This window comes from Erinaceus europaeus, chromosome 6 (genome assembly GCF_950295315.1).
Source record: "Erinaceus europaeus chromosome 6, mEriEur2.1, whole genome shotgun sequence".
NCBI lineage: Eukaryota > Metazoa > Chordata > Mammalia > Eulipotyphla > Erinaceidae > Erinaceus > Erinaceus europaeus.
In genome coordinates, this window is record NC_080167.1 from 44436739 (window position 1) to 44455448 (window position 18710).

The 18710-nt window shown below is 40.0% G+C and overlaps 2 protein-coding genes across 3 annotated transcripts in view; both read left to right on the forward strand.

Annotated features, from left to right (window-relative positions):
• The window catches only part of LOC103124129 (uncharacterized), a 79202-nt gene extending 72957 nt beyond the window's left edge, over positions 1-6245 (forward strand). For both annotated transcript variants that reach the window (XM_060192102.1, XM_060192103.1), the window contains exons 31-35: positions 2707-2743; positions 4132-4192; positions 4473-4533; positions 5029-5240; positions 5988-6245. In XM_060192102.1, coding sequence (XP_060048085.1) covers positions 2707-2743; positions 4132-4192; positions 4473-4533; positions 5029-5240; positions 5988-6188 — 572 coding nt within the window. In that variant the 3' untranslated portion in view covers positions 6189-6245. The remainder of the gene's footprint in view (positions 1-2706; positions 2744-4131; positions 4193-4472; positions 4534-5028; positions 5241-5987) is intronic.
• Positions 6246-8862: 2617 nt separating this feature from the next.
• Positions 8863-18710, forward strand: part of LOC103124118 (ankyrin repeat domain-containing protein 26-like) — a 49850-nt gene continuing 40002 nt past the window's right edge. The window contains exons 1-4 of the mRNA XM_060192104.1: positions 8863-8922; positions 11844-11937; positions 15649-15848; positions 17422-17515. Of these exons, the coding sequence (XP_060048087.1) occupies positions 8863-8922; positions 11844-11937; positions 15649-15848; positions 17422-17515 (448 nt within the window). The remainder of the gene's footprint in view (positions 8923-11843; positions 11938-15648; positions 15849-17421; positions 17516-18710) is intronic.

The following is an 18710-nucleotide window of genomic DNA, read 5'->3' on the forward strand; positions in this document are numbered from 1 at the left end:
AAGAGAGCCTGGAAAGTAAAGAGGAAGAGAGGAATGAACACTTAGAAAGATATGAGATGCAGGAAATAAATGAAGGAAAAGGAAGTAGCTATAGGTGTAGAGTGCAAGGTGGGAATCTTCACACCAGGGGCAATATTTGGGAACAGGACACAAAGCTGTAACATTTAGAGCCATCTTGCTCTGTGAGGCGAGTCAGAAAGACTAGCAATGAGAGACACTTTTGCTTTGATAAAATTAGAATCTCAATGTCTACCTTGCATTTGGAATTCTGTGCTAGAGAGGGTTTATCTCATGCGTTTAAGCTGCAAACATTTAGGATGTTTCTTCCTAAACCAAACAGTCTGGACTGAAGAACTAGAGAGGTGGTGCTGCGTCAAGCCAAACATCATTCTCTCTCCTCACAGCTGTTGATGGTGGTCCCCCAGAAAAGTAATGCTGTACGAAGTTTCCTTCTCTATTTATGGTGCTGGTCTGATAATGCAATTTCCTGTCAGTTTCAGAATTTTAAAAATTTCTTTTCATGTTATTGGGGAGGGAAGAGAATGATTTATAAGACATTTCTTGTCATATGAGTACAGTTTCTTCTCTCCCTGTGATAAGAGTCCCTGCAGTTCTCCCACCACCAATTAAGTTTCCTCTCACCATTATGCACTGGATTGCAGTGATCTTCTAGTCTCTTCTACTGCCCCCTTTCCTTTCCTTTCCTTTCCTTTCCTTTCCTTTCCTTTCCTTTCCTTTCCTTTCCTTTCTTTTTTCTTTTTCTCTTTTCTTCCTTTCTTTATTTTTCTCCTTCTTCTTCTTCTTCTTCTTCTTCTTCTTCTTCTTCTTCTTCTTCTTCTTCTTCTTCTCCTCCTCCTCCTCCTCCTCCTCCTCCTCCTCCTCCTCCTCCTCCTCCTCCTCCTCCTCCTCCTCCTCCTCCTCCTCCTTCTTTTTGTTTTTTTTGCTTCAAGGGTTATTGCTGGGGCTCACTGCACTATGTATCCACTACTCCTGGAGGCTATTTTTCCCCTTTCTGTTGCCCTTATTGTTGTTAGTATTGTTATTGCTGTTGGATAGGACAGAGAGAAATGGAGAGAGGAGGGGAAGACAGAGAGGGGGAGAGAAAGATAGACACCTGCAGATCTGCTTCACCGCTTGTGAATCGACCATCCTGCAGGTGGGGAGCCGGGGGCTCGAACCGGGATCCTTATGCCGGTACTTGTGCTTTGCACCATGTGCACGTAACCTGTTGTGCTACTGCCTGATCCCCTCTTTCCTTTTTTTTTCAATTTTTATTGGGGCGGATTAATGGTTTGCAGTCAACAGTAAATACAGTTATTGCTACATGTGTAAAATTTCTCAGTTTTCTTCACAGCACTCTACACCCTCACCTAGGTCCTCCTCCACCATCATGTACCAGGATCTGAAAAACCCCTGCTCTCCCCCTCTGCGCAGAGTCCTTTACTTTGATGCCATACACCAAACTCTGTCCAGTTCTACTTTGTGTTACCACCCTTCTGTTCTTATCTATCAACTTCTCTCTATGAGTGAAATCATCCCATAATCATCCTTCCCTCTCTGGTTTATCTCACTTAACACGATTCCTTCAAGCTCCATCAAGATGAGGTAAAAGGTGAAATCATTTTTAATAGCCAAATAGTATTCCATTGTATATGTATACCACAACTTAGTCAGTCACTCATCTGTTTTTGGATACCTGGGTTATTTCTAGGGTTTGGCTATTACAAAAGAGAATCCAAAAGGCCAACAGGCATATTAAAAAAATGCTCTAATTCTTTGACTGTCAGAGAAATGCAGATAAAGACAATGATGAGATACCACTTCACCCCTGTGAGAATGTCATACATCAGAAAAGATAGCAACAACAAATGTTGGAGAGGTGTGGGAACAAAGGAACCCTCCTGCACTGCTGGTGGGAATGCAGATTGGTCCAACCCCTGTCGAGAGCAGCCTGGAGAATTCTCAGAAGGCTAGAAGTGGACCTACCCTATGACCCTGCAATTTCTCTCCTGGGAATATAGCCTAAGGAACCAAACACATGCATTCAAAAAGATCTGTGTATACCTATGTTCATAGCATCACAATTTGTAATGCCTCTGTCTTTTTGAGTCCTTGGCTTTACTGTAATAGACCACAGTTCATCTGAGTTTCTCCCTGAAATCCCTTTCTTTGATTCTTCAGGTTCACTTGTGAGTGAGATCATCTGGTATTAGTCCTTCTCTTTCTGGCTTATCTCACTTAATATGATTCCATCCATTTTAGGCTTTAGATGGTATTATGTTCATTGAAAATAGCAGATTGCTTGTAGATACCAAATTTTGATTAGTTCCTTTTGACTTTCTTGCATTAGGAAAATGAAAAGGTGTATGATTTCTTAATGGACTGACTTTCCACCAATTGCCCCTTTGCCATTAACATTCACATCATCTCTGGCTGTGTTCCCAAAAGAAGTCTTTCTAGAAAACATCTGTTTTAGTGGTCCAGGAGGTGGTGCAGTGGATAAAACATTGGACTATCAAGCATGAGGTCCTGAGTTCAATCCCTTGCAGCACATGTACCAGAGTGATGTCTGGTTCTCTCTCTCCTCCTATCTTTCTCATGAATAAATAAATAAAAATATTTTTAAAAGGAAAACATTCGTTTTATACCATTAACATTCTGTATTTTCTGTCATTCATTTAAAATGCATTATGTGCTTTTCTTTAGGAGGAGTTGATAAGTTTACAGAAACCTCACCAAACAGGTAGGATTTTCCAGATTAGAAACTATATGTTATAACAACAATGGAAAAAAGATTGCCACTAGAAACAGTGGATTCATAGTATAGGCATCAAGCCCCAGCAATAACCCTGGAGGCAAAAAAGAAAGAAAAAAAGAAAGAAAGAAAGAAACTATATGTTATGTTCAACATGGGAAATGCAGAGAAAAGAAATTACATTATGAGCTCAACACCTTCTGTATCTTGGTATCATCACTGTAGTTTGCAGTGCCTCTCAAGCATCAACTTGATGTATCCCTGTTAGTTTATTTTTATTTATTTATTTATTTTGCCTCTAGGGTTATTGCTGGTGCCTGCATTATGAATCCACTGCTCCTAGAGGCCATTTTTTCCCTTTTGTTGCTCTTCTTTATTGCTTATCGGTGTTGCTGTCACTATTATTGTTGTCGTTGTTGTTGGATAGGACAGAGAGAAATGGAGAGAGGAGGGGAAGACAGAGAGGGGGAGAGAAAGATAGACACCTGCAGACCTGCCTCACTGCTTGTGAAGCGACTCCCTTGCAGGTGGGGAGCCGGGTCTTGAACCGGGATCCTTATGCCGGTCCTTGAGCTTTTGCCATGTGCGCCCAACCTGCTGCGCTACCGCCTGGCCCCCAGTTTATTTTTATTTTTGTCTTCTTTGCTATTGATCTTGATTCTCTAAAATGTTTTTGAAGCAAGAATCATGGAGTGTTCTACCAGTGTTTTCTTTATGTATTTGATACTTACTGGTCTAATGTCCAAGTCTTTGATTCATTTGGAGTTGACTTTTATGCATGGTGACATGTGGTGGTCCACTTCCACTCTTCTGCACATTTCAACTCAATCTTCATAGCACCACTTGTTGACAAGATAATTCTTTTTCCATTTAATATTGTTGGTCCCCTTGTCAAAAGTTAGTTGTCCATAGACATGGCAACAAGACTCAGTTTTTAATGACATAGATAGATGAGCCTTTGAACCAGGGACACAATGAAGAAGTGACAAGAAGTATTTATCTGCCAGGTTTTGTGGCATCATATGTGCTCCAGTTCAGACAATCACAGTTATGCCAGCCACTACTTGGTTTTTCAATCTTACCTCCAGAACTCTTGGTGGCAACAAACTATTTCCAAACTCTGACTATATATTAACTGTCATGTTTTGCTATGGGAACAGGAAATATCTTTGTTGGACATTTGAAAGGTTGGGAAAGATGGAGGCAAAAGTGAAAACTAAAAGCATTTTATATAAACAAACAACTACAACAAAATGTCAAATTTTAATTCAATCAAGTGACTTGTGTGACATATGGACAGTTGACTCTTTGCTAATTTTTGCAAACATAGAAATGAAATTATTCACTTCTGCTACTTACCACTCACGTCTTTTCAGAGTACCTGACACTGATGATTCCTGGTCTTCATCAGATGATGACCTCAACTCTGAACTCAAGGTAAACTGTTCTTATATGAAATTAGTTTTCCTTCTCTGGTTTTAGTATATGTTGATTGTATCTGTGTAGATTTTGTTTGCTAACATTGCTCATTTCTGAGGAAACATTTTCAGACTAGTCATGTCACCTCAAAATTCCTACTCTGTGAGACAGAATTGTGATTTGAGTTACATTTGAATAACTGTAAGACCTGTGTTGGGTCATAAAATAATAGTACATATTATAATTCTTTTTCATCATATCTAATACCTGTTCTCAAGGCTACTATTTTTTCTCCTAGATTGTCCAGAACCCAGACTTCTCAAAGCAAACATCTGTTACTCATCAATTCAAGGAAAAATGTAAGCATTTTGAAAATGCTCCATTCTTGTTCTGTTTTCTTTTTTAAAAAAATATATTTTAATTATTTATTATTGAATAGAAACAGAGAGAAATTGAGAGGAGAGGGGAGGGGATAGGGAGGGAGAGAGACAAAGAGATACCTGCAGCCCTGCTTCACCACTTGTGAAGCTTTCCTCCTGTAGGTCCGGACCAGGGGCTTGAACCTGGGTCCTTGTGCACTGTAATGTGTGCACTTAACCAGGTGTGCCACCGCCTGTCCCCTCTCTTGCACTGTTTTCTAATCTGAAATCACATGCCATCTCTAAAAAAAGATTTATTTATTAGTGAGTGAGATAGGAGGAGGGAGAGAGAGAGAGAGAGAGGGAGAGAGAATGAGTCACTATAGTATATGCCCTACTGGGCAAGCTTGGGACCTCATGCTTGAAAGTCCAGCATTTTATCCACTGGGCTACTTCCCAAACTGCCACGTGCATTTTTATACCCTCTCTGCTTAGATTTTACTATGGTTGAAGCAAACTGCTACATTGTGAAAGCAGAAAACAGAGCCTTATTTACGGACAGTCATTCTGCTGGTGGAAATGATGATGGAATCGAAACTCCTGTCAAACCATCAATCCAGGAAATTTCTCATCCTGACATTTCATCACTTACACTCTCCACTTTCCCAAATCCTCCCAAGCCTTTAGCAGTCTGTCATCTGGCAAATGTAAGTGACTGAAACTTTTTCTTTTCTTTTCTTGGCCACCAGAATTATCATTGGGGCTTAGTGCTGGCACTACAGATCAGCAGCTCCAGATGACCATTTTCCACTCCCGTCCTTCCCTCCTTCTTTCTTCCCTTCCTTCCTTTCTTCTCCCCTCCCTCCTGTTCTTCCTTCCTTCCTAGTTTGTATTAGATATGACATAGAGAAATTGAGATGGGAGGGGGAGATAGGAGGAGAGATAGATATCTGCAGACCTGCTTCATGAAGCATCCCCTCCTCTGGTTCCTTGTCCTTGGTAATATGTGCACTTAACCAAGTGTGCCAACACCTGGCCCCAGTGATCGAAAGCTTCTATCATGGACTTTTTAAATACTGCTTCCTGATTATTTTAATTATAAATGGAATTCATCAGGATCACAATAAAAAGTATATTGAGAAGAGAGATAAATGTATAGGACTGATATTGAGAAATATTGGTGAAAGTAAACAGTTCTTAAATAAGCCAATATGATAGTTGTTGAGAATATCTGGAAGAAATAGCTGGATGATTACACAGATGAGGGAGAGCAGAGGAAGGATTTATTTAAATGTAAGATTCTTACATTAATACTGACTATGAGATCAGTTATGAGAAAGAGAATTATAAAGTAAAATGGAAATGGTGGGATTAGTGAGAGCTTTTAAACAGATTATCACATATAAATCATAAAACATGATGGAAATTATTTTAACTTCAAATTGTCCTTATAGGGAGAAGCAACAAAGCAAGCAACTGGAAATGAAGAGAATGCTATTACAATAATTGAAAATGCTGCACAGGAGAAAGGAAATAACAATTTGATTTTTGTTGATGAAGCACGCATAAGTAGATGTGGTAAGTTAGTGAATATCAAGGACTTTATTATTTTTTTAATTTCTATTTATAAAATGGAAATATTGACAAGACCATAGGATAAGAGGGGTACAATTCCACACAATTCCCACCACCAGAACTCTGTATCCAATCCCCTCCCTGGATAGCTCCCCTATTCTTTTCTTTTCTTTTTTTTTATCATCTTAAAAAATTTATTTATCAAAAGGAAACACTGACAAGACCATAGGATAAGAGAGTTACAACTCCACACAATTCCCACCACCAGAACTCCATATCCCATCCCCTTCCCTGATAGCTTTCCTATTCTTTATCCCTCTGGGAATATGGACCCAGGATCATTGTGGGATGCAGAAGGTGGAAGGTCTGGCTTCTGTAATTGCTTCCCTGCTGAATATAGGCGTTAGCAGGTCAATCCATACTACCAGCCTGTCTCTCTCTTTCCCTAGTGGGGCAGGGCTCTGGGGAAACAAGGAACCAGAACACATTCGTGGGGTTGTCTGCCCAAGTTCAGTTGGCATCATGGTAGCATCTGGAACCTGGTGGCTGAAAAAGAGTTAAGATCTAAAGCAGAACAAATTGTTGACTAATCATGAACCTAAAGGCAAGAGTATTGCAGATGAAGATTTGGGGTCTCCGTTGTGGAAAAAGCTAGTAGGTCTATTTTAGTTATATTCCAAGGGGCCCATGGCTTTATTACTTTTTGCCTGAGTCTGACAGCTAATATGCAGTTGAGCCAAAGGTATTGTCTGGGGAGATGGTGTCATAGTTGGAAGATGGACTAGAAAGCTGGATCAGGTAAGAGAGTAGCTCCCAAATATGGGAAAAATATGTAAGTATCTGTACTATCTCTTACTGTAAATCCCGTCGATTTCATCTGGGACCCAAAAAGGCCATTATTAAGTAAGCCAGACTCTTGCCTTTATCCAGCTTTTGTAGTCCTTTTTTTATATGATGAGCTTAGCCATTTTCCTAGTTGTTAAAGCATTGAATGTCATTTGTTGTATCCAAACCAGGATTACATTTGTAGGGTCTGCCTTTTTTGGCCTTTCGGCTAGATTACCAACCTTATTTAGCCTAAATCTGATTACTTAGAGGATTTATGATGCCTTTTTTGGACACTTCTACTAAGATCCCAGGAAAGCTAGCATTCTTTGAGGGCTGCTTAGTTTACTTGCATCACTACATGAAATCTGCACAATGTTCCCATGAGATGGGAATGAGTATATCCATTGCATAAATGGAAAAACGAAGACATAGCTCCCCTATTCTTTATCCTTCTGGGAGTATGGACCCAGGATCATTGTGGGATGCAGAAGGTAGAAGGTCTGGCTTCTGTAATTGTTTCTCTGCTGAACATGGACGTTGGCAGGCCGATCCATACTCCCAGCCTGTCTCTCTCTTTCCCTAGTGGGGCAGGGCTCTGGGGAAACAGGGAACCAGAACCAGAACACATTCGTGGGGTTGTCTGCCCAGCAAAGTCCGGTTGGTATCATGGTAGCATCTGGAACCTGGTGGCTGAAAAAGAGTTAAGATCTAAAGCAGAACAAATTATTGACTAATCATGAACCTAAAGTTAAGAATATTGCAGATGAAGATTTGGAGTCTCCATTGTGGAAAAAGCTAGTAGGTCTATTTTAGTTATATTCCAAGGGGCCCATGACTTTACTAGCTTTTGCCTGAGCCTGAGAGTTAATATGCAGGAGAACACAGGTTATTGTCTGGGGAGATGGTGTCACAGTTGGAAAAAGGACTAGAAAGCTGGATCAAGGAAGAGAGTAGTTCCCAAATATGGGAAAAGGATATACATATTGTTAACTGTAAACCCCATCGATTTGATCTGGGGCCCATATGCAGCACAGGAGCCTGTGTAACCTTTGCATCCCTGTACGGCTGAGCTCGCATTCTGTGTTCATGGCTGGGAATATAACAGGCCAAGGACTTTTTTGAAGATTAAATGACAGTATAAAAATCCAAAATGTGGCTTGAGGTCCTGTGGTCTCAGGTTCAGTCCCCAGCACCATCATAAACCAGAGTGGATCAGTGCTTTGGTTAAAAAAAAAAAAAATCTGGGGGCAGGGGATAGCATAGTGAGTTAAGTGCACATGGTGCAAAATGCAAAGACTGGGGTAAGGAACCTGGTTTGAGACCCCGGCTCCCCACCTGAAGGACCTCCTGGGCTGATGATCCCACCAATATGTCTAGGAGCCCTGCCTCCCCAGATCCCTGCCCCACTAGGGAAAGAGGCAGGCTGGGAGTATGGATCAACCTGCCAATGCCCATGTTCAGCGGGGAAGCAGCTACAGAAGCCAGACCTTCTACCTTCTGCACCCCATAATGACCCTGGGTCCATACTCCCAGAGGGATAAAGAATAGGAAAGCTATCAGGGGATGGGATGGGGTATGGAGTTCTGGAGGTGGGAATTGTATGGAGTTGTACCCCTCTTATCCTGTGTTTTTTCCAGTGTTTCCTTTTGATAAATAAAACTAAAAAATAAGGGACCTAAACTTAAAAAAAATAAAAATGTACTCATGAAATTTTATTTCCATTTATTTTAGATATATTTTCCTTTCTGAATCTCTGCATAACATTTTCAGCCACTACCTGTGTTCTGTTTCTGAAAATGATCAATTCTTATGGATTTCTCTCTGCAGTTGCATATATGTTATTAAAATACTGACATATGGATGCAGTCATATTTGTATTTCAAGTCAATGTTCTGATTTATGTATGTGTGACTACACTCTATAGGTATGAACTCAGCACTGGGGCCAGGAGGAAAGAAAGATTCAGAATCATCTTTTAACTCTGAGGTATTGTTTTCTAGTATTACATTTAAAAATAAAAGTGACTGATGTTAAAGCATAAAAAGAAATGTATTTTACATGATTTTATGTCCTCAGATAGTAAAGCATAATTCTAAAATTAGCCTGTGTTGTTTGTGAGATGAATCCACACAAATAGGCAAACTTTTATTAATGAAACCAGGACAGAGTAAGTACTAAGAACTAAGCGATGGAGGTCAGAAGGACTCAAGTCTGTCTGGAAGTCAAGTTTGTCTATAAACAGAAGAGATATTTCAGGTCAGTTAGTGCCAGAATTATGATTCAGTGATGCAAAAGGATGTTGTAAGACTCTTAATGAGATTCAGAGTGGAGCAGCTCAGATTGTAGTATTATAAACTCAGACCTAGGTCTTGGATTTTAAACAGATGGGATGGTCACATTCAAGTTCATGTATTTCTGCAAGGAGCAGTTCAGCTGCAGAAAATGCACTGGGAATAGTACAAGTATGTGTGTTTGTAGCACCACCTGATTTTACAGTGTTTGAATGAATGAAACTATTTGAAGTAATTTAAATCAAGTACATTAAGTAGCTCTATGGCAAACTAACTGATAGTAATGTAAGTATAAAGAAATAAAGGAAAAGTTCAAGGTGATAACTGGTGATCTAAAATGGCATATGGATAAGCCACTGTAGCATCTAGACTTTGGAATGTAGTAGTCATATATTCTTTTTTCCCCTACTTTTTATTTTCTTTATTGGGAGATTAATGGTTTACAGTCAACCATAAAATACAGTAGTTTGTACATGCATAAAATTTCCACAAGACAAGAGGCTAATAACCAAAATATATAAAGAGCTTGCCAAGCTCAGCAACAAGAAAACAAATAAACCCATCCAAAAATGGGGAGAGGACATGGACAGAATATTCACCACAGAAGAAATCCAAAAGGCCAAGAAACACATGAAAAAAATGCTCCAGTCTTTGATTGCCAGAGAAATGCAAATAAAGACAACAATGAGATACCACTTCATTCCTGTGAGAATGTCATACATCAGAAAAGGTAACAGCAGCAAATGCTGGAGAGGTTGTGGGTTCAAAGGAACTTTCCTGCACTTCTGGTGGGAATGTCTATTGGTCCAACCTCTGTGGAGAACAGTCCGGAGAACTCTCAGAAGGCTAGAAATGGACCTACCCTATGACCCTGCAATTCCCCTCCTGGGGATATATCCTAAGGAACCCAACACACCCATCTGTATACACATATGTTCTTGGCAGCACAATTTGCAATAGCCAAAACCTGGAAGCAACCCATGTGTCCAACAACAGATGAGTGGCTGAGCAAGTTGTGGTCTATATACACAATGGAATACTACTCAGCTATCAAAAATGGTGACTTCACCATTTTCAGATGATCTTGGATGGACCTTGAAAAATTCATGTTAAGTGAAATGAGTCAGAAACAGAGGATGAATATGGGATGATCTCACTCTCAGGCAGAAGTTGAAAAACTGGATCAGAAGAGCAAACACAAGTAGAACCTGAACTGGAATTGGCGTATTGCACCAAAGTAAAAGACTCTAGGGTGGGTGGGTGGTTGTGGAGAATACAGACCCAAGAAGGATGAAAGAGGACCTAGCGGGGGTTGTATTGTTATATGGAAAACTGAGAAATGTTATGCATGCACAAACTATTGTATTTACTGTTGAATGTAAAACATTAATCACCCAGTAAGAAATCAAAAAAAAATTTCCACATAATAGTACAGCCCCCATGCCATGTATTCTTGGACAATTTTGTTTAGCTGGTTTAATGCCTATTGTGAATATAAAAATTCATTATTATTCTCCATAATATACATTAATTATGAAGTTGTAGATCTAAAAATCACCAAGTAACTGAACAAAAACATATACCAATTCATATTTGATTTAAAATTCTAACTGCATATGTACTGCTTTATCATCTAGTCTTATTTACTAAGTCCCAGTTTTATTATGCGCTTTATGTAGATACTTTCTTAATGCTTTTTCTCAGTACTAAGCAATTTAATAAATGTAAAATACCGGGTTGTCAAGTTCTGCTTAGTATTTTCCCTTCTATTCTTATTTTTAAACTTCTGTCTATGAGTGAGATCATTCCATATTTATCCTTCTATTTCTGACTTATCTCACTTAACATGATTCCTTCAAGCTCCATCCAAGATGAGATGAAGAAGGCGAATTCACCATTTTTAATAGCTGAGTAGTATTCCATTGTGTATATAGACCACAACTTGCTCAGCCACTCATCTGTTGTTGGACACCTAGGTTGCTTTCAGGTTTTGGCTATTACAAATTGTGCTGTTTTGAACATAGGTATACACAAATCTTTTTGGATGGGTGAGTTTGATTTCTTAGGATATATCATATCCCCAGGAGAGGAATTGCAGGATCATAGGGGACGTCCACTTCTAGCCTTCTGAGAGTTCTCCAGACTGTTCTCCACAGGGGTTGGACCAATTGACATTCCCACCAGCAGTGCAGAAGGGTTCCTATGACCCCACACTCTCTCCAGCATTTGTTGCTGTCCCCTCTCACTAGGGGGCTTAGTGCTGACACTGTGAATCCACCACTTCCAGAAGCCAATTTTTCCTTTTTTCCTCCCTTCCTACTGTATTTTATAGGACAGAGAAAAATGGAGAGGGGCGGGGGGAGATAGAAAGGGAGAAAGATAGACACCTGAAGACTTGCTTCACTGCTCACGAAGTGTTGCCCCTGAAGGTGGGTAGTGAGGGCTCCAACCCCAGTCCTTGTGAATGGTAAAGTGTATGCTCAAGGGGGTTCACCACCACCCACCTCTTGTTCTTATTAAACCTAGTGACATATACAGTAGGAATTTCCAGTATTATCTTACTAGAAAATATTTCAAACATATTTATGCATCGTATTTTTATATTTACCTTAACAGAAAATCTGTAAGAATGCTGCACAGAAGTCTGTTGATAATTTATTTGGAACTTTGGATCAAAGAGGAAAACAAACATTAAATGCACAAGATGATAGTAAGAACTTTATTTATTTTCTGTTCCAGGGCTATTGCTTAGGTGAACTGCATTTTATTTTTAAAAATAAAATATGGGATGGCTGGTGAAATTGTATAATGTTTTCCACAACAGAATCTCATACCTGATTCTCAGAGGTGCCAAATTCCATGTCTGGCACCATCTGATGGCAGGGCAAGCAGTATTCTGATCAAAAGAATTCAAAAATCATTTTTTTTTAATTGGGACTTTCATGGTTTACAGTACAGTTGCTGACACATGGGCACAATTCTCCTATCTCACTATGATATGTGTCTGCAAAACACTTTCACCCCCAGATTAGGTCATTTTCCGTCATCATAAAGCCCCCTCACCCTACTCCTTTCTCTTTCCTCCTTCTTCAGAGTCCTTTGCTTTGGTGCAGTACACCTAACACCTGAGTTATACTTTGTGTTTCCCCTGCTAGTTTTCAGTATATAAGTCTTTCACTTCCATAGTTAACTTTATTCCTGAATACTTTATTGGTTTTGTTGCTATGGTAAAAAGGGATTGATTTCTGGACGACTTCCACTTCCAGTTTAGCATTTCCATAAAGGAATTCTATTGATTTTTATATGTTGGTTTTGTAGTCTGCCACTTTACTATATTGGCCAATGATTTCCAGAAGTTTTCTACTAGATCTTCGGAATTTTATATATATACAATCATATCATCTGTAGATAGTGCCAGCTTAACTTTGTCCTTTCCATCTGATCCCTTTAATTCTTTTCTCTTGTCTAATTGCTATGGTTAGCACTTCCAATGCTATGCTGAGTAGTGATGGTGATAGTGGGCAGCCCTGCCTTGTACCTAACCAGAGAGGGAAAGCTTTCAGCTCCTCACTATTGAGTATGATATTGGCTGTAGGTCTGATGTATGTAGTCTCTACTAGTTTGAGGAATTACCCATTTATCTCCATTCTTTTTAGTGTCTTGATCATGAAAAGTTGCTGACTCTCATCAAAAGTTTTGTCTGTAACTATTGATATTATCATGTGGTTTTTGGCTTTCCATTTGTTGATATGATTTTTTTTTGTGTGTTTCCTCTTGCTGTTCTTGTTTTTTAAGTTCTCTCCATGAGTGAGTTCAGCCATATTCATCCTTCCGTTTCTGGCTTATCTCATTTACCATGATTCCTTCAAGCTCCATCTAAGATGAGATGAAGAAGGTTACTTCATCATTCTTTTTTTTTTTTTATAAAAAAGAAATATTGTTTTTTTTTTTTAATTTTTTATTTAAGAAAGGATTAGTGAACAAAAGCATAAGGTAGGAGGGGTACAACTCCACACAATTCCCAACACCCAATCCCCATAACCCACCCCCTCCCATGGTAGCTTTCCCATTCTCTATCCCTCTGGGAGCATGGACCCAGGGTCGTTGAGGGTTGCAGAAGGTAGAAGGTCTGGCTTCTGTAATTGCTTCCCCGCTGAACAAGGGCGTTGACTGGTCGGTCCATACCCCCAGTCTGCCTCTCTCTTTCCCTAGTAGGGTGTGACTCTGGGGAAGCTGAGCTCCAGGACACATTGGTGGGGTCTTCAATCCAGGGAAGCCTAGCCAGCATCCTGGTGGCATCTGGAACCTGGTGATTGAAAAGAGAGTTAACATATGAAGCCAAACAATTTGTTGAGCAATCATGGATCCCAAGCTTGGAATAGTGGAGAGGAAGTGTTAGGGAGGTACTCACTGCAAACTCTAGTGTAGTCCTGCTTTCAGGTATATATTTTATAGTTTATGGATACGTGTGCACATAAGCTCTCTCTCACAGAAACTGGTGTATATCTAGGTTATGGGACTTTGTTAGAAAGTGAACTACCTGAGATGAGATTAGAGTGTACTATTAAAGGAAAGGTCTCACCCGAGTAATGAAGCTGAAGGGTTGTCATTCCACACGTGAAGTCTCTGGATACATTCTGAGGTAAAGCATGTTGAGGTAGCAATCGTTGCTTTGGTTAGGTTGTAATCGGCAGATGCAATGTTATTTGGTTTGGATTGGGAGATGCATACGGGAAAGTGGGCCCTATCCAAGGGTTCCAGGACTGGGGGAAGTAGGGGCTCTATAATGAAGATGTGAGGTTCCTGCAAAAAAAAAAAAAAAAAAGAAAAAAAAAAAAGAAATATTGACAAAACCATAGGATAAGAGGGGTACAACTTCACACAATTCCCACCACCAGAACTCTGTATCCCATCCCTCCCCTGATAGCTTTCCTATTTTTTTTTTTACCAGAGTACTGTTCAGCTCTGGCTTATGGGATTGAACCTGGGACTTTGGAGCCTCAGGCATGAGAGTCTGTTTGCATAACTATTATGCTACCTACCCTCTGCCCAGCTTTCCTATTCTTTTTTTTTATATAATTTTTTATATTTATTTGTTTTCCCTTTTGTTGCCTTTTTTATTGCTGTAATTGATGTCATCATTGTTGGATAGGACAGACAGAAATTGAGAGAGGAGGGGAATACAGAGAGGGGGAGAGAAAGAGAGACACCTGCAGACCTGCTTCACCACCTGTGAAGCAACTTCCCTGCAGGTAGGGAGCCGGGGGCTCGAACCTGGATCCTTAGTTGGTCTTTGTGCTTAGCATCACCTGAGCTTAACCCGCTGCGCTACCGCCCAATTCCCCAGCTTTCCTATTCTTTAACCCTCTGGGAGTATGGACGCAAGGTCATTATGGGAAGCAGAAGTGGAAGGCCTGACTTCTGTAATTGCTTCCCTGCAGAACATGGGTGTTGATAGGGTGATCCATACTCCCAGCCTGCCTCTCTCTTTCCCTAGTGGGGTGGGGCTCTGGGGAAGCGGAGCTCCAGGACACATTGGTAGGGTTGTCTGTCCAGGGAAGTCAGGTTGGCATCATGGTAGCATCTGGAACCTGGTGGTTGAAAAGAGAGTTAACATACAAAGCCAAACAAGTTGTTGACTAATCGTGAACCTAAAGGCTGGAATAGTGCAGATGAGAGTTCGGGGGGGGGGGGGGGGAGTCCTCCATTTTGTAGGTAGCTAGTAGGCATATTTTAATTATATTCCAAAGGGCCTGTGGCTATAATAGTTTTTTTTCCCCTGAGCCTGAAATTTGATATGCAGGTGTATCTAAGTTATTGTCTGGGGAGATGATGTCATACTGGAAAAAGGACCAGAAAGCTGGATCAGGGAGGAGATTAGCTCTCAAATATGGAAAAGGGGTATAAATATTGTTGACTGTAAACACCATCGATTTGATGTGATCTGGGGCCCATATTACGTTTAGGAGCCTATGTGACCTCTGCATCCCTGTAGATCTGAGCTCACATTCTGTGGTCATGAGTCGGAACGTTCCAAGCTGCCCCAGTTTCAGGACCCATCTTCCTCAGGTGTAGCATAGAGTATGTTGTCCATCCTCCCTTCAGAGGATGGAACATTCTCTACCATTGTTGATCCAAGTTGAGGGCAAGGTCCTATAGGGGGCCCACAAAGGGGCCTGTTTTGTTGTTCCTGATAGAGATGACCTGTAACAATGGAGTCAGGGGTTTATTTGAGGTCTAGGCCCATCATATCTTCATCATTCTTAATAGCTTTCTAGCCACTCATCTCTTGTTGGACATCTAGTTTGCTTCCAAGTTAGAGCTACTACAGATTGTGCTGCTATGAACACAGGTATACACAGATTTCTTTGGATGAGTGGGTTTGATTCCTAATTCACTCTTTGTTTTGCTTTTACTACAGTTGGAGCAAACTGTGACACTAAGAGAGCTGAAAACAGAACCTTACTTGAGGACAGTAGTTCTGATGGTGAAAATGATGATGAAATTGAAACTTTTCTCAAACCACCAGTCCAGGAAATTTCTCCTCCTGACATCAGGTCACCTGACCTCTTCACTCTTCCAAGTCATCCCAGGTCTATAGCAATCTGTTATGTGCCAAATGTGAGTCATTCACAGTTTCTTTCATAGATATTTTAGTACTTCCACCCCACCTCCCAATTCTTTTAATTATGAAAAATGTCTTAGAAATAACTGAGTGAGTCACCAAGGTCCTAAGAAGAGGATAGATAAATATGTGGGGTTGATATTTAGAAATATTTGTGAAAGTAAATAGTTCTTAAATATGCCAATAGGAAAGGAGAGATTTTGAGAACAAATGGAACTAATAGCTGGGTGAATACAAAAAGAGGAGGAAAGTGAGGGGGGAGTTTATTTAAGTGTAATAAGTATAATGACTATTAAGATTGAATAAGAGAGTCACTATGAGATAGTTTTATGGAATGACAGAAAAGAAGTATGCTGTCTATCATAACCATTTTTATTATTGATGTGTATAGAAAACAAAAAACTGTGGTCTGGGAGGTGGTGCACTTGATAGGGCATTGGACTCTCAAGCATGAGGTCCTGAGTTCAATTCCCAGCAGCACATTTACCAGAGTGATGTCTGATTCTTTCTCTCTCTCCTACCATTTCTCATGAATAAATAAATAAAATATTTTTAAAAAACCATAAAATTGGTTTTTTTAGATAGTGATGACATAGTTTTCCCCATTATTTAAACATTATGAAAAGAATCACTGTAACCCAGGATAGATGCAGTGGAGAAAGAGATTTGTCCAAACGTTCTGAGTTTGATCCAAAGTAATATTTTCTCTCTCTTTCTCCATTCTCTCTCTCCCTCTCTCTCTCTCTCTCTCTCTCTCTCTCTCTCTCCCTCTCTCTCCCTCTCTCTCCCTCTCTCCCTCTCTCTCTCTCCCTCTCTCTCTCTCTCTCCTTCTCTCTCTCTCTCCCTCTCTCTCCCTCCCTCTCTCTCTCCCTCTCCCTCTCCCTCTCTCTCTTTTCCAGGAGTATAGATGGAACTCAGTGCTAACACCAAGATACAACTGCTCCCAGTGGCTATTTTATCCATCCCCCCCCCATTTCAATTTTTTTACTAGGTAGGACAGAGAAAAATTGAGAGTTGAGGGAAAGATATAGAGTGAGAGAAAAAGAGAGACACCTGCAGATCCACTTCACCACTTATGGGGCTGATCCCAGGTCCTTGCACATGGTACTGGATGTGCTTAACTGGGTGTGCTACTGCCTACCCCACACTTTCTTTCTTACTCATAAATAAATAAATAATCTTGTAAAATAAGAATCACTGCACTACTTCCCATTGTATTCAGCAAGTTTTCCTATGTATGAAATTTCCATCAAAGAATTGTTAGAATACCCATGCACTATGTAGGCTTAACCCACTGCCCCTCTCCCCATCAATTTTAAGCCATCATTTTGTCTATGACAATATTTACTCCTGCTTTCTGGCTCAGTTGATACCTGTCAGTGGTATATGAAGATAAAAGATACACTTGATTTAGAAAGGGCATACGAGGTCTTGTAGTTCAACCCTCTTATTTTCAATACATGCTTCTCCTGTTGTTAAATCTAATGGCATTTAGAGTATAAAATTCAGTTACTATATCAGTAGAAAGGGCTTCAATATATTTATGCATCTTGTTACTGTATTTGACAGACAAATTGTGAGAATGCTGCACAGAATTATGTCGGTGATTTATCTGGAGCTACTGATCAAAGTGAAAAACATAGATTAAATGGACAAGAAGATGGTAAGAACTTGTTCTTTTTTTTTCTGTGCCACCAAGCTTATCACCCAGGTAAATGGAATTTTATTTTTAAAAACATCATGGGATATAGTTATAGACAGATAGTTATATAGTCAGCCAATATTGGTGACCTTGGGAGAACTACTAAAATTTCCAGGGGAGGGAATGGGACACAGAACTCTGGTGGTGGGAACAATGTGGAATTATAGAATTATTATCTTACAGTTTTGTAAGTCAGTAATGTATCACCAATAAAATAAAATAAAACAAACATTATCTGAGGGTCTCAGAAACAGTGAAGCATTTTGCACAACAGATTCTCTCATGCATTAGGTCCCCAGATGTGCCAAGTTTATTGCCTGGCACCATCATTTGGCAGAGCTGAGCACTGCACCAGTAAATGAATAAAAGATAAGTCCTTTGAGGGAGAATGTTACTTTCAAACACAAAAAATGACATATCCTCACAGCCAATAGCATCTCTTAAATGCAAAGGAATGAAAAGGGTAATTGTAGAGGAGATAAAATTTAATTGGGTGCCCCACTCCCTGCCTGCAACAGGGATGCTTCATAAGTGGTGAAACTGGTCTACAGGTGTCTATCTTTATCTCTTCTCCCTTCTCAGTTTCTCTCTGTCTTATCAAATATATATAAAGAAAGAATATTGAGGGAATAAGCAGTACAGGTTTAGAGATAACAATTGAAGAGAAAGAGTATTATTTTATACTGTATTGAATATTCACCCCTCTTCGCTTCCTTCCTCCCTTCCTTCCATCCCACTAGGACTGTCTCTGGGGCTCAGTGTCTGCATGATAAATCTGCTGCTCCTGGCAGCCATTTTTTTCTTTTTTAAAATTTTATTATTTCTTCTTTTTTTTTTATTTGATAGGACAGAGAGAAATTGATAGAAAGATAGATTCCTATAGACCTTCTTCCCCTCTCATGAAGAGTCTCCCTCTGCAGGTGGGGAACGGGCTTGAACCCAGGTCCTTGTTCATGGTACCATGTGCACTCACTGGATGCCCAGTGATTTGTTTCTGATTGTTGTGTTCATTGATATTCTGAGGATGAAAGGATTTGTGAGTCTGTGAAATGTTTTCTGCCATGAGCCTAGTGAATCTAGTATTGCCAAAGTTGTTGTCAAGTTTTACAATTAGACTTATTTCTTAAAGTGAATAATACATGGTTACGCTTAATTT